At 41.5% G+C, this 16,423-nt stretch overlaps 1 protein-coding gene across 7 annotated transcripts in view; it reads left to right on the top strand.

Moving 5' to 3' along the window:
* Positions 1 to 16,423, top strand: part of SLC10A7 (solute carrier family 10 member 7) — a gene marked incomplete at both ends in the record, with an annotated part of 243,271 nt that overhangs the window by 206,367 nt on the left and 20,481 nt on the right. For 6 of the 7 annotated variants that reach the window (XM_079712728.1, XM_079712724.1, XM_079712726.1 and 3 more), the window contains one exon: positions 3,032 to 3,105. The exons of the other annotated variant lie outside the window; for it this stretch is intronic. In XM_079712728.1, the coding sequence (XP_079568854.1) occupies positions 3,032 to 3,105 (74 nt within the window). The remainder of the gene's footprint in view (positions 1 to 3,031; positions 3,106 to 16,423) is intronic. 7 annotated transcript variants of the gene reach the window in all.

The raw sequence follows: 16,423 nt of genomic DNA on the forward strand, positions 1-16,423 counted from the left end.
TGCAGCAACAACTGGTTACAAACAAGGGCAGCCGAAGCCCTCAAAGGCCTTTGCAGTGTTACTGACACCAGAGCATTGCTGGAGAAAGACCCCAGACTAGGCCAGCTGGCTCTGCCACGTGTTCCACAATCACAGCTGGGCATTCATTCCTGGAGACATTTTTTATTCATTGTGAATTGACCATAGGTCATATTCCCCAGTCTGCTTATGTCAAGTTTTTCTCATTTCTTAGGTTCTCAGGCCTCAGTATTCCCTCAGACTTCTCTGTAGATGAATGAAGTGCCTCACGCTTTGCACAGAAAGTAAACTCTCTGATGTAAATTACCTCCACTTTCTTATTCTCCACCTGAAAATTTTCTGTATTTTTCACTCACCTTGTCTTCTTTTGCTTCCAGTTCACAGACTCTCAGACTGTAGGACATTCTCCTCTCCAGCTAATCTCAGTCTCATCCTCTCAGGCCCCTTTGAGGATGTGGTTTCGTCCATTATTTCTACCTGCTGTATCATCACTTTCTATGTATAAACAGGTTTGTCTCCATGGCCCTTTTCTTCTCTTCACCAGATTTCTTGAAAACACAGCCCCCTTCACTACTGCAAATTCAGTGAACTTAAACCTCAACTCCTGGGTCTCCTGCCCAGACTCTACTGGGCTTCCTCTTCCATTCCTTATTTCTATCAATGCTTTGATACTTCTCTCAAAGTTTCTAAATTCTCTTCAATCTCTCTTCTTCTCTCAAGGCAACAATAACAATAAAAGTGTAAACTAGCTTTTTTTTTTTTTCTTTTTTTTGCGGTACGTGGGCCTCTCACTGTTGTGTCCTCCCCCGTTGCGGAGCACAGGCTCCGGACGCACAGGCTCAGCGGCCATGGCTCAGGGGTCCAGCCGCTCCGCGGCATGTGGGATCTCTCCGGACCGGGGCACAAACCCGTGTCCCCTGCATCGGCAGGCGGACTCTCAACCGCTGCGCCACCAGGGAAGCCCTAAACTAGCATTTTTAAACACTTGCTATGTACCCAGTTCTTAACAGACATTGGCATTTATCCTCACAATGACTCTAAGAGTCAGACAGTATTATCCCCATTTTATATCTAAGCAAAAGGATGGTCTAGATTTAAATTCCAGTGTTTCCCACACTGCCTGTGCTCTTAAGCTGTTGGGAGGGAAAATTTTGTAGAAGTTACCAGTTGACAAGTTCTTTTAATTCTGTCTTCATGTCTCTTACCACCAGCTCCTGTACTCACTGTGATTCTTCAGGCCCTCATAGCTTTCTGCTCCCTGCCTGGGCTCATCAACTTCAGCCTTATACTGGGCTGTGTGACTACTCTTCCTTAAGAACGGGTCTGACCATGCCATTCTACTGTCCCATGTCCTTCAGTAGTTCCCCTTATCCTGTCTTATGGAGTCCACGCTCCTGGACGTGAGCGAGTGCCCCTGCACACAAGTCAGCCTGGAGAGTCTGCGCTTTGCCAACTGCCTCCTGCACTTGCATGCTTCCGTTCTGCTCTCCCTTACCTAAAATCCGCATCTGCGCGTGTCTAAACCTGTTCTTTAAAGCCTAGCTCAATTGTAATTTCCTCCAAGAAGTTCTCTACAGGCTTCGTCATCATCCCCTACACCCCTGCCAAGCTTGAGATCATCCTGCTCTTCAGAAACAAAACATCCTCTCTAGAGACTCTCTCTTTCTCTCTTTCTCTCTCTCTCTCTCTCTCTGTCTCCCTCCCTCCTTCTCTTTCAACTGAGGTGAGACACCCAAAATTCATTTTGGAAATATGTTATTTAAAAAAACAAAAACAAAAGTGGCTGCAGGTAAGACTGGTTAGGAAGCATGAGCTTACATGCTTTTTCAAAGGAGAGGAGACTAAAGGGCAATTTAAATATTCTCTTAACATGTACGGAGGAGCAGGTGGTGGAGGAGAGGGTCCTGCGCCCCTCCAGTGAGTATATAACAAAGAAACAGGATGTGGGAGCTGCTGAGGGAAGCTTTTTCTCCCAGTGAAAGTTGTATCTAAGGATGAGGTTACTAAGGGACATGGTGGGGTCTCTTTCTTTAGAGATCCTTGACAATTGGACAGATTGTTACATCTACAACTATTTGCATGCAGTCGAGTTCTAGAACATTTTTCCGTCTGCTAACCCTCTTGTCTGAGTTCAGGGCGGGAATGAACAGACTCACTATATCTTCAAACACTGATCCTGCAGGAAGGAATAGTTTCATATCAAGGATGCAATAATAATAGTTACATTTCTAACCTTTTCGGTTCCTGGTTCTCTAAATCTTTATGATCTAAAATAGGAAATCTGAATATGATATTCACCAGTACTGATCCCCATAACATTTAATGGATTTTGACTATGCAAGATTTTTTTTATCCTTAACATATTATATAACAATAAAACAATAGCAGTTAAGCGCAGGCACAGGAGCCAGACTTGATTTAAATCCTCGCTCTGTCACTTCCTAGCTATGGGGTCCTGGGTAGGTTACATAACTTCTGTGTGCCTCAGTTTTCTCATCTGTAAATAATGATATTGTATTGCCTACCTGATAGGGTTTTTGTCTTTATATGCAAAGACCTTAAGGGAATACGATGTTAAACCTTCGTTCATACCGTGTATTTCTCAAAGGCGTTGTTTGCTGCCAAAGGGATGTGTTGCTCCTTGAGGGAAGCCTTTTTGAGTTACATTAACTCTTTCAAGCCACTGGGTTAAAATCAAGTGATAGCCTAGTGACTGAGCTAACTTTCCTTGCTGCGTGATTTTTATAAAGTCTTGTGCCACAAGCTGATTACATATGTGATTTTAGAAGACCTCCACCACACATTTTTAAGACTGTCTCCTTTTCATGGATAAATGACTCAGAAATTATTCTCTAAAAAGAAATTTGGACATTTCTGTACATTTGGGTATAGGATTACTTCTGTCACCAGGACTGATCAAAGGGATGTTAGCACAAAGGTAGGTACTACATTTGATTGAGGATGTATTAAATATGCTTTTTATTTGTAAAACACTTTTTTCTTTTGCCACTAGGAATAATTCAGGTTTCACACCAGCAGACACTGTGGCTGTCATGTTCTGTTCTACACACAAATCTCTCACATTGGGTAAGTGACCCACAGACTTCAAAACCAACTTAATATTACCCTCAGATAATTGCATCTTATGATTTTGAAATTCAAACAACTCTTCAAATTAAATGGAATGGGGGTATTTTCCACTCTGTGACCTAAAGAACCATAGCAAAGTGAGGATGGGTCATAGCTTTGAAATACCATCACTGGATTGAACCCATTTTTGAGGGCCTAAATTTAATAGTGTAGGATTTAGCTTTATTTGTGATCATGTTTTCGATTCTCATCGAAGATTTTCAACGTAGAATGTTCATGTTAAAAGTCTGGGGGTGCGTAGTTGGGCGTGGGGGGTGCAATGAGCACAAACTTGGCTTTGGAAGGCTCTAGAGTGACCCCTGGAAAATGTCACCTTATATTTTCTGGAAGCTTGGAGCAAGGTGGAAATAATGTTATTACTCTAGTTTGATATTGACATTAGTTTGAAGTTCGTTTCAGAATGTTATTCCTATAAAGAAATATGACATAGTTATCTTTAACTCAATCTGATCAGCACCTAAAATGAAATAAGTACGTATTTAATGGACAAAAATAGATCAAGAAAAGTGCTATTTTCTACTTAGCTTTATCCAGTTTAATGACACTATCCCAATAACCTGTCCAGACATCTGGAATCCATGTTTTTAGTCATTAAAAGTCATTAAGTAATGAGAAACTTTATTGAAATATACATCATTAACAAACTCCTTGGGGTAGTAGGCACATTGTGGTAAAACTAGTTGTAAAAGTTCCATTACATTTTGACGTGTGACTGACTAAAGAGAATGACATTGCTCTAAGTCTGCTCGTGTTAAAGTTCAGTCTGTAAACTAGGAAACAAAGAGATTTCATAATGGTTTTACTAGCCCCAAACATATTTGTCTCATAGAATTATTTTCAGTCTTGCAAAGTTTGGGAAATGATTTAGAAATTGGACATACTCTTAAAGAAGCAATTGCTATCTAGGGGTTCAGCTTATTTGAAGAAATTATATATATATATATATATATATATATATATATATATATATATATATATATATATATATATATATATACTGTCCATACGTTGCATTATGACTGTTAAGTTTTCTTTATAATCATCAACAAATAGACTTTGAAAGAGCTTTTTGGAAGCCACATTCCAGTCCTGATTTTGTGATCCTGGACACATCATTTAAGCTCCCTGAACCTTAGCTTTCTCACTTTGTAAGCCATTTTCTTACTTTTTCTTAATTCTTAAGGCTGCTGTAAAGATTAAAGATAAAATTTGTTAAGTACCCAGCACAGGACTTGTACCTAATACAAGTCAGTACATGACAGAATGTGTTCAGTAATTGTGCTGTATGTAGATTGCTGTGGACGAAATGAGAGTGCCCACCTAGAGAGCTTGGTGTGCTGCCTGGCACATAACACATACCCTTAAAGCAGCAGCTGTTATTAGTTATAATTAACTGTATTGGTTATGATGGTATTACCATTCCCAGGGTTCCAGTCCCCTGACCCCGGTCCTGTAGATGTTCATGTAACAGGTGTGGTTTAACTGTTGACCTCAAAGAAATCGTCTTGCACTTCCTCCTTCATGTGGTCGTTGTGATGTGATGCCCGGTGCTCCAGGTCTCCTGAAAAGGAAAGGGCTGTTAAAAAGGTAGGGAGGCCAGAGGCAGATGCTGCCAGGCACCTCAGAGGTCACGAGTCAGGGATCAAATGAGCCTGTATCGTTAGAGCAGATGCTGAGTCCTGGCTGCACCACATATGCTTCTGCATTTCTGCGGTGGCCTTTCTAACCTGCCCCACCCCTAGGATTTGCTTTTGTCAGGACAACCAAAATGGGTTGTGTTTGTTTCTCCATGATTTTCTCCTGTGCTTGGAGCTGGCGGTGGTGAACAAAGCTCTACCCGAGAAGCATACTGCACCGTGATCAGTATTCTTTTCTTTTCTGTAAGCAGAATACCTACCCATCCTATCTTTTTTTTTCTTTTCATTTTTTTAATCTCAAAGCCATACGCTTCTGTCCTTGATGCTTTCTAATTTTCAGGCAAACAGGTGCTCTGAGCATCGATCAAAAGTAGCTGTTGTGCTAAAAATGTTTGGGTTAACTTGGACTTCTGCTATTGCACTTTGCTTTTGCAATGTTCACCCATGAAATAGATACTTGGGTCCTCCACTAAAATACTAATGTGGTATCTAAGTAACCATCGTAGTGTAAATCCTTAGTTATTTCCATAACATGGTAGACATGTGCTTTCTTGGAATTGCAAGACCTAAATACTCATCCTGACTCTTCCACTGAGACATCCCCAGGCCTCAGTTTCCATAGCTCTTAGACTAGGGAATTTTACTTCGAGCTAGGCTATTCTATCATGCCTGGATCAGACCTGGCTTCCTGCCTGCAATCTCCTAGGTAGCATTTATAAAAATGACCTCTTTGCTGCTTCCTTATCTCAGTGAGATGGCACGGATCACCCTTGTCCCAGGAGCACCCTTATTTCTACATACAGCAAGGGGTGTTTGGGTCCTGTTGCTTGAATGGACTTGTTAAGCCCTATAAATTTAATGTATCAGTTTTCACAAGATCCAGTTCATGTTTCTCTCTACTGGTGACCTGACATCTCTGGTACAGAGGATATACCTGGCAGTGACCTGAGCTACAGGCTAATAATTATCCTAATGGAACTTCTCATCTGCATAGCAATGAAAGAACATCACAGTAGGTGTGAAGAATTCATATTCCAGAAAGCAGGGGGCAAATTTCAGGTAATATCACTCAGAGTTATATTTCTCTTACTTCAAGATGAAATACAACAGATTAAAAAGCATCTATTTGGCATGTAGAAAATATATCTATCCCTTTTGTGATCACTGTCAAAATATTTCTTCTAGTGATTTTAAACACACACACACACATAACATCTCAAATAGAATACATGAATAAAGCCCTATGAAATAACATTTTTTGTTATTATATCCAGTATTTGTATTTAAGAATAAATTATTGCTGGCCCGGCGGTACCCAGGTAACTAATGAACCGAAGATGAAAACTCTGGCTTTGAGAAGCCGTCTGAAAGTTCTCTTGTACACACACTTGAGATTTCTTTTATTGTTCTTGCTTTTGCCCTGTCTCAATCTCTTCAATGTACTTGCATCTACATACATGCTGAATTTGATTCATTGCTTTTATTAGTGCATTTGCCATTGATTGATTAGTTCTTCGTATTAGTACTTTTTCTACTGATTGATTGCAGATGAAGTGACTATTTGACCTTTAATTATGAGGCTTCCTATTGAAAATGACATTGAGCTATGGCTTCACATAATCCATCTGGAAAGCCTGACATGATGCCATTCCCTGGAGTTCGTTCAGGAAGAAAGAGGAGGCCTGGAGGAAGTGCAGAGCTTTCGCTGTGCTTCATCTGAAAGAATACTACAGGGCTTGTTTGCTGCTCTCCTGTAGTTGCACCTCAGGGTTGGAGATAATTATATTTTGTCAAGACAGCATCACTGGCTGTGGGTTGCTCCAAAAGCCGTGAACTCTCCCAAATTATTTTCTAGTTTGATGGTGATTTTTGTATAATGATGAGAAGATATTTTACATAGCAGAGGTGGGAGAACAGCTTGCACCCTAGTTACCAGTGGTTCAGTGCTCACTCAGTCAATAGAGCTCATCACAAAAGAAATTCGATCCGAGGAACCCTGTGGAATTAGTATTTTACTTTTATTTTATTTATCTTTTTCTCTTGAGTGTTCAAATCACTTTGGTATCTAGAGTTCTAATATATATAGAAAGCTTTCTCACTCTTCCTAGAAAGAGAATGTTTAAGGATGTTTGAGATCCTTAAGTTGAGTGTATGTTTATATTAGTTTTTCATGTTTCCAAATGGCAAAATGAAAGCGTATACTCCTAGAGCATGTCAACTGACAACTGGCAATCAGTTGTGAGACCAGTTGTTTGTTTCCAAAAGCTTTTCTGAATTGAAAGAATGCTCTTTAAGTTTTAAATAGAGTGTCGTGATCAATGTGTATTAAAAGTCCACTATGCGTCTTACCATTTATAGACGTTTGTGTACAAAGACCAATCAAGGCATCTGTTCCTCACATTGAACTTCATTATGATTCTACGCTTGCAGTTACCCAGCTGAGCTGTGATAAGAAACTACGCGTTAAGCAAAAAGAATATAGCGTTTTGATAGACATAGGATTCTGGAAAGAGTGGAAAGAATACATACCTGATTCTAGTTGGGATTCAAGTTGCAGTTCTCTCACCAAAAGCTGAACAAATCATTTAACTCCTATCAGCCTCAATTTCCAAATCTGTAAAATGAGAAGATGGAAGAGATGATACTTGAGATTCCTTCCAGTTTTAAGTTCCTATGAGTCTTTTGCTCAGTGACTGATACTACCACCATTCTATAACAGTTTCCCTGCTATGTGTGAAAAGGAAAAGAGTTCTTGAAAGGACAGCTATGTAAATAATGTTACAATATTACAAGAAAGGAAATATGACTGTTACATCTTCCTAAAGAGGCTAATAATTATCTTCATACTCTCCAAAGAGTTTCATAGGAGACACAAACTCTGAAAAGGATCTCGTTTTCAATTTTACTTGGAAGCTTTTCAAGAGTGCTAAAGGATTACCCTGCAGCTTGGGCTGAAAAGATCATTTAATAACATCTGGGTTATTTTCTCCAGAGGAAATGGAATTGAAATAGGAAAGTTTGCATTTCTGTTTTTCTTTCCCCCTAAAGCTTCTCTGCAGTTCTATTTGGCACATAAAGACTATTATCTTGATGAAACTGCCCTACAATTGGGAAGCACTTTTTTTTAAAGCCTTTAACCCATTAACTCTTGTTACCTAAATAACCTTGAATATTAGCAAATCAGTAATTATTATCTTATTTTTCATACAAAGAAGTGAAGCGTAGAAAAAATTCTAAAAATTTAAGCCAGGGCATATAACTAACAGAGACTAGATTCCAGGTCTCCTACTTCCAGAACTGCATTGGACAATAGGATGTGAAAGCTCTTTGAAGACCCAAAAGTGCTAGACTGATTCTGAGTGTTCTAAGTGTACACTCTCAGTGTGGGTTTGAATCATTTTATTGATTGTTTAAAAAAGAAAATTATTTCTGATTACATTGCTAGTTATAAGACAGTTTAAAAATCTTCACTGTCTGTAATTGTGGCCATATGTATATATTCCTTATGGCCCGTCATAAACTGGCACACAGTCCTTATATTTTCTTTATTAACAAAAGGTTATATTGTAGTTAAAGTGTGTCTTGATGAGCCAGCCCTTACCTTTCAGGGGCATCAGTGTCTGCACTCTGTTCTTGCAAACTGAGAGCCACAATGCTGTTTAACAATAAACTATCAAAGTAGAAATCAAAGTCCTGGGTAAAGACAGAAAATAGAAGTTTGTCTCTGAGGCATAAGCGTAAGTATATTTTTTATCCTGCAGTTTGCTCTTGGCGTTTCAGTTCTGTAAGGAAAGACAGTATGGGGTCCTCTACCACCTGACAGATTTTTTTTTTAATTGAAGTATAGTTGATTTACAATATTGTGTTAGTTTCGGGTGTACAGCAAAGTGATTCAATATATATACATATATTCTTTTTCAGATTCTTTTCCATCATAGGTTATTACAAGATACTGAATATAGTTCCCTGTGCTATATAGTAGATCCTTGTTGTTTATCTATTTTATGTATAGTAGTGTGTATCTGTTAATCCCATACTCCTAATTTATCCTTTCCTCTCCCACTTCCCCTTTGGTAACCATAAGATTGTTTTCTATGTCTGTGTGTCTGTTTCTGTTTTGTAAACAAGTTCATTTATATCATATTTTAGATTCCACAAATAAGTGATATCATATGGTATTTGTCTTTCTCTGTCTGACTTACTTCACTTAGTATGATAATCTCCAGGGTCATCTATGTTGCTGCACATGGCATTATTCCGTTCTTTTTTATGGCTGAGTAATATTCCATTGTATATATATAGACATCTTCTTTATCCATTCATCTGGCATCTGACAGAGTCTTAAAAATGCCACTGAAATTAAAGGCCCAGTAGGATTTACCACCATAGTGAAAACAAGTTGGGTAGTGTCTATCCTTTTGTACTGTTTTCTGATCCACATAAAGAAAGAGAAAGACGCAAGTTCTCAAAGTGATACACTTATGTTTGGAGCTTTGCAGATTATTTTGTTTTGAATTTTTGATTCTGAATTTGGTGTCTGAACTTCATCACTAGCATATCCAGACTTCGTAATAAAAATTTAGAAAGTCCCCAGGTTCTGCGTAAGTATCAAATGAAAGACATTAAAACCTCTTTGAAGATTCCCTAGCCTGATGCTCAGGTACCATTCTTCTGAACGATACTGCAGGAGGTGTTTGCAGTATGTGGTATTCACCAGGACCAGTGCCCTGATGCTCGCACATTTCTGCTCCTTCTCCACGTTTCCTGTGCCGGGGACTGTCAGACATTTTTAACCACAACCTGCAGTTAGAAATATATTTTACAGTGTGATCCAGAAAACATTTGCATGTGTGTAAAAGTTTGACAACACGACATTCACTCTCACTTCTCGTGATACATTCCATCTTCTAACCAAGTGCTAGATCAAAACCCATTACATTGATTCAGCAGCTCATTAATGGGTCATGATCCAAGGTCTGAAAAATACTACTTCACATCTTGCTTGGTGAAATTTTACCCCCTTTCTCAAATAGTTACCATGTAGGCTTTGGCTACTGCTGTCCCTTTTTCACGGAACTTTAACCGAAATTTCTGATACCATGTAGGAACCAGAGCTAATTTAAGACTTGGAATAATTCTTGAATTGCAGTCAGATCACCTCCATTTAGATTTTATTAATCCAGCTTATATAACAGTTTCTATACCTTTTATTGATTTATTTTTTAAGTTGTTTCTCTATTCAACATGTTTTCAATTAGTAATAATAATAATAACAATGGAGATTAATTGGGTACTTAATAGACTAAATACTTGTTACAAGAAGTAATTTACTTGAAAATATTTTGTGCTGATGGTTAGTGTAGACTTCAGCGCCCAGGACAGCCCACTGCTCTCATGGAAAATTCTCACTGGAGTGTTCAGCTATTATTTTATCAAAAAGAAAGTACTCCAGAGGCAGCTACAACAGATGCTTTTGTTATCTATATCTCTGTCAACCAGAGACTTTACTAATTAGCATAATGAATTCAGAAATAGGTTTTTATTGACGAAATTACTGACTTGTTGCCTTGCATGGTAAATGTAATAAATAGACCCTCATTGATATGTAGCCTGCCTTAAAACTTTAGAGACACACTTCCCACTTGCTAGAAGAATCTAGCAAATCCCATGTCCTGAATATGCAATCCCCAGGGCTGTGCTGAAGGCCTGATCGCTACCAGTTTTGTGCTCAGCCTCTGTCGGGAGACCCTGTAGTCGCCTGAGGCTGACTGTAAGGGTTACTGAATCCTGCTCTGAGAGACCCTCTCATGCAACATGCTAGTGAGAGCACTGGCAAGGTCAGAGCTGGGACTTTAGTTGACACTTTTACTGCTAATATATGTTAACCTAAAAATGCCTGTATCTGTGGCAGCTTGCTTTCATTCAAAGCTGCTGGCAAGGTGGTGGGAGTGGGGAGTACAGGTAATTTTCACCTACCCTTCAAATTTCTTCAGCAACTGTACTCTATCTGCTGGAAGAATCTGGAGCTTATGCATGACAAGCCTGGTGCAGGTCACGTTCCAACAGTCCTTTCCATGCACCAGCTCACCTCACTACCACAGTCACCCCCCCAAGGGAGGTGAGGTCCAGAGCGATAAACAACTTGCCCAAGTCACATGACCCCAAGTGGCAAAGCCAGAAGTCAAGCCAGGTCTGACTCTTAGCCACTGTGCCGAGCTGTAATGAGAGTTCTGGGGAAGGTCCTATGCTGTGAAACCCAGGCTCTTGTATCAGCCCTTGGTTGCTAACATGAAAAGTCTAGGCTAGATGATCTCTGGGATCCTTCTAGTTTTAACATTCAATAATTTTCTGATTTTGAAAGACTTAAGTGTTAGCTTTAGAATCTTGAGTCATTCAGAGGGACAGTGTAAGATCAGCATTTCCCAAAGGGTGGCCCTTAAAATTAGAGCAAATTGCTTCCAAAAAAACCCATTATGGGGCCTCATCTGAGGCCTACTGATTCAGAATTTTTAAGAATAAGACCCTGGAGCCTGATTGTAACACACCGCAAAAAAAAAGGGTATTATGCACACAAAAGTGTAAGAGCCACCATATTAGATCCATCCATAATCACCTCTCAGCTTCCAGAGAACCTAGCTCACCCACCCAGGTTCTTAGGCGAGCATTTGACCTAGCAGAACATTCAGTCAAACTTTGTGTAGGTGCTTAGTGATGATGGTGGGAACCAGTTTGCACCAACCAAGGTTGTTGGTTTTCTGTTTTTTGTGTTTTTTTTAACTTTAGCCTAGCCATGGTGCGCCCCACTTTTAAATACTTTTTTATCTCACCATTAGCCAAAATGAGATGCTTAGAACATAGAGGCTTATGACACACCACTAAGTACTATAAAAACATTTTTTTTAAAGACTCAGTAGGCCTGGACTCTGATTTCCAGGAATCACCCACTTCATTCCATGGCCTCATGGTCATGTCTAGGAAGGATAAAAACCTGTACTGATTTTTCTAATCTGTAGCTGGAGTTCCCATATTTTTGCCTTCAGATGTTCTCTTGAGTCCTTTTTCTACCAGTCTGGTTAAACCACTGTGCTTTGATGTGGAAGTGTGCCAGTATTTCACAAGGTATAACCCGAGCAAAAGAAAACCATCCATTTTGTGCCCATCATACCAAGCACTCACTCCAAAAGAGGGGGCTTTCTTCCTTTAAGACCATGTCTTCCTGGCAAGCTGATGGTCAAATTTAAGCATATTTAAAAACAATTTCAGAATGCCTTACTATTTGAAAGTCATCCTTTTAAAAAAAACCCATTATGAAAGGAAATATATATGATTTTCCCCCAAAGTCTCACAGTGTAATTGATAGTGTAGAAAGATTAAAAAAACAACAACAACACACAAAATAGAATCACGCTTTCCAGAAGTCAGTGCTCCAAAAGGGACAGCAGCCCAGGTAGAATCATAAGCACTTATCAAGAAGTTGTAAACAGATGGAGGCCAATGGAGGTTTGCACGGCATCCGAGGTAGAAGTTTCAGTTCCCGTGGCAGTCCTCAGCAGTCCCCATTCTCAAAAATTTTAGGAATGCTTCCGACCTCATCCTAGATGATTTCAGTGACAAAGCCCTTCCCTGCTCAGTCCTGTAGACTACCGCATTTGAACCCCGCAATACTGATTCATAATGCTATTCATAATAATAATGATAGCTATCATTTTGGAGATGCCGACTTTATGCCAGGCACTGTACTGGGTACTTGATGTGCACTGTCTCACTGAAACCTCCAAGTACCACTTGAGATAGTTATTTTAACCTCATTTTGAGCAGATGTGGAAACTGAGGGTATTCGGGTCAGGTCACCCAATCACGTAGCTGGTGGGTAGCACTGTCAGAATTGAAAACCAGGTCTCTGACATCAAAGTCCAGGTCCTTTCAATCACACCACCCAGTCCTCTAGAAACAGCTCCAGTGGTGCATTGTCTGCTGCTCTCTCGGTCTCAGGATTGGAGCAGGAACAAGAGCGGCCAAGTCTTACATGCGGCAGCTTCACTGCAGCCGAGCTCACTCGCCGTTGCTACCCTACAGCTCAATGGCAAGGAGACAAAAAAATCCCACATAGGGCTTCCCTGGTGGCGCAGTGGTTGAGAGTCCGCCTGCCGATGCAGGGGACGCGGGTTCGTGCCCAGGTCCGGGAAGATCCCACATGCCGCGGGGCGGCTGGGCCCGTGAACCATGGCCGCTGAGCCTGCGCGTCCGGAGCCTGTGCTCCGCAACTGGAGAGGCCACAGCGGTGAGAGGCCCGCGTACTGAAAAAATAAAAAAAAACCCACATATTATACAGCGGCACCTCAAACTATACACCGAATCCTTACCCCTGTGCATCTCTTAATGTCAATTTTTAGTGGTGGAAGCTTTTAATTCTGCAGTTTCATATTTCTTTCAAAATAAAAACCACCGTGTCATAGTTAGAAGGAGCTCTAAAGAGATTCATTTTACATGTTAATAATCAACTCACATGCCCGAAGCCAGATGCACCCCGTGCTTCTGAAAACAGGAAGTGAGGGGACCACATTCTATTGTCCTGGAGCTTGTCCTTTCTGAGGAGGCCTTCGCCACATCCAGGAGGGCCGACCACAGCCCGTCTCCCGGGGCTCTCTGTTCATCCCTGCACCTGCTGTCAGTTGCAGAGGGGATTGTTTATTATTATTAATATTTAGAAAGGTTGCCTCTAGCGGTACTAAAATGTGCATCACAGAACAACAGTTTACTGTGTTTGAAGTGAAGGATCTCACCCAGGAGAGCTCCTTCACTTGAAGTTTCTCTCTCTCCATCTCTACTTGCAAACAGAGATTGATGAATAACAATTATTGTTTCAGAGTCGCATCTCTCACATTATTTATTTGGTTATAACTCTTCCCAGAAATTCCCTTAATTGAACCAGACACTATAAACCAGTTTGCATGGATTTGATGACAGCCAGCTCCATGCTTCTTTACAATAAAGAATAAAGGACTCCACGGCTGCAGAATGAGGTGACACCCACTGCCTCCTTGTCCCCACCTATAGACCTATTCAAACAATTCCAGCCAGATATTAAAGTTAGCTGCCCATTTTTTAAAGCCATGCGGGACACAGTAGGTTTTTGACAAATTGCCTTGGAGGCAGGAGGAGATATAAAATTGGACATAGGGCTTCCCTGGTGGCACAGTGGTTAATAATCCACCTGCCAATGCAGGGGACACGGGTTCGAGCCCTGGTCCGGGAAGATCCCACATGCCATGGAGTAACTGAGCCCATACGCCACAACTACTGAGCCTGCACTCTAGAGCCCGCGAGCCACAACTACTGAAGACCAAGCACCTAGAGCCCGTGCTCCGCAACAAAAGAAGCCACCGCAATGAGAAGCCCGCGCACCACAATGAAGAGTAGCCTACGCTCACCACAGCTAGAGAAAGCCCGCAGGCAGCAAGAAAGACCCAACGCAGCCAAAATAAATAAATAAGTAAATTTAAAATTGGACATAACTCAAAAGATTCCTGGGCCCCAGGACGCCAGCTTGTTTGGAATGTCACCTCCTGAAGCTGAGCACGCTCATGGTTTTGGAGCAGTGCCACTTCCCAGAGCTGCCTTTGCTTCAGGTTTGCTCTATGTACTAGTACCCTACTCTCTGTGCTAGTACTACTACTGTATTCTAGTACTGCTAGAGCAAGCTTTCTAAATATTAATAATAATGAAAACCAACTCCTCTGCAACTTACAGCGAGTGCAGAAATGTGCAGGAATAAACGGTGCCAGTGGAAAGATGCTTTGCCAACATCATTTGCTCAATTCATGCGTTCATCCAACAAGTGTTTATTTCATGCCTACTATGCGCCAGGCACTGTGCTAGGCCCTAGGGTGGTACAGCAGTGAGCAAAACACGAAAAAGCACTCCCCCTTATCCAGCTTCCTTTCTAGTGGGTCCAACAGACAAACACTCAGACATATTGCACATCAGATGATGGGAAGTGTGTGGAGAAAAAGAAAACCAGAAAGGAGAATAAGGAGTGCCAGAGGGAGGTGGGGACGTTTTAGGCTTAAAGGGGGCTTTGGGTCAAAGACCTGTAGGGAAGAGGGAGCAAGCCACATGATATATAGGGGAAGGAGGCTCCAACCAGGGGTAAGAGCGAGGGCAAAGGACCTGAGGCCACGGTGTGCTCGGCAAGTTGGAGAAAGAGGAAGGGGCCAGCGTTCAGGGAGCAGAAGGGGTGAGAAGAGAGTTCTAGGAGGCGTGGTGAAAGGTCACGGGAGAATGCCGGTGATACTGTGTGAGACCTTATCCACCCGTTGTGAGGACTTGCCCGCTATGCAGAAGGAGAGGGGTTTGAGTGAACAAGTCACAAGATTCAGCTCCCACTTTGGCTGCTATGTTGAAAAAGGACTGGGCCTGGCTGGGGGGAAGGGTGCAACAGGGAGAAACAGGAAAGCCAGTTAAGAGCCTTTAATCCAGACGAAAGCTGGGGTGGTGTGGTTAAAGGTAATAGTGGAGTGGTGAGAAACGTTGGATCCTGGTTGTATTTTGAATGCAGAACTACTGGGATTTGCTGATGAATTGGATTGGTATGTAAAAGAAGGAGGAATTAAAGGCAATTCCAAGGGGTTTGGCCTGAGGGGCTGGAAGGATGGAGTTGCCATTTACTAGACTGGATGAGAAACAGATTTTACTGGTGGAAGAGGGATGTGGGGAAGATCAAGATTTCCATCTTGAACGTGTTAAGTTTGAGATGTCTTTTCCACATCCAGAGAAGAGTTGTCTTTGAGTCTAGATTCTGGTCTAGGCTGGAATTTTCAGCATATAGATGTTAGTTTAAGCTATCAGGCTCCATGAAATCACTAAAGAATGGGTAGACAGAGGAGAAAAGGGCTCCGAGCACTGGTCCCTGAGGCCCTCCAGGGGTTAGGGAGGCTACGAAATTACTTTGAGTGTAAAATGATAATGCAATTAGAAATCAGCCAGACATGTAGACGTCCAAACTGGCTAGCCTGTATTTTTCTCCCATATCACAAGGTTCAGGTGACGATTGAATAAGAAAGTAGATATAAAACCACTTTGAAACATTAAAAGGAAAAGGGTCTGGCATTCCTATGGCACCTACTACGTGCCAGGCACTGCATCAGGCACATGGGTTGCCTTATTATCTCATTGGATCTTCACAACAGCCCTGCACAATAGCTATTATTGATCCCATTGTCCAAGAAAACTGAGCCTCAGAGAGGTCAAGTAAATCACCCCAGTTTACACAGTGAGGAAAACCGCAAAGCCAACACACAGTGGCCATCTGTCTACCTCCAGAAAGCCCCAGAAACCTCTAGAATCCTCTTGCTCTCCCTTATTACCAGACCAGGCTTCTCAGCCCAGCTCACACTGGAATCACCTGAGAGCTATGCAAAACTGTGCCGGGACCCTCCCCATACCTGTTTGCTCAGAATCTCTCAGGATAGACCCAGGTATCACAGTTTTTAAAAGCTACCCAGGTGATTCTAAAGAGCAGCTGCTGCTGAGAACCACGGCATCATGCTACTTCCTTTATTTGTACGCATGCGTGCTCCACTGTGTTCCAGAAGGATCCAGGTGGGATAACAGCCACT

This window comes from Hyperoodon ampullatus (assembly GCF_949752795.1).
Source record: "Hyperoodon ampullatus genome assembly, chromosome: 1".
NCBI classification, from domain to species: domain Eukaryota; kingdom Metazoa; phylum Chordata; class Mammalia; order Artiodactyla; family Ziphiidae; genus Hyperoodon; species Hyperoodon ampullatus.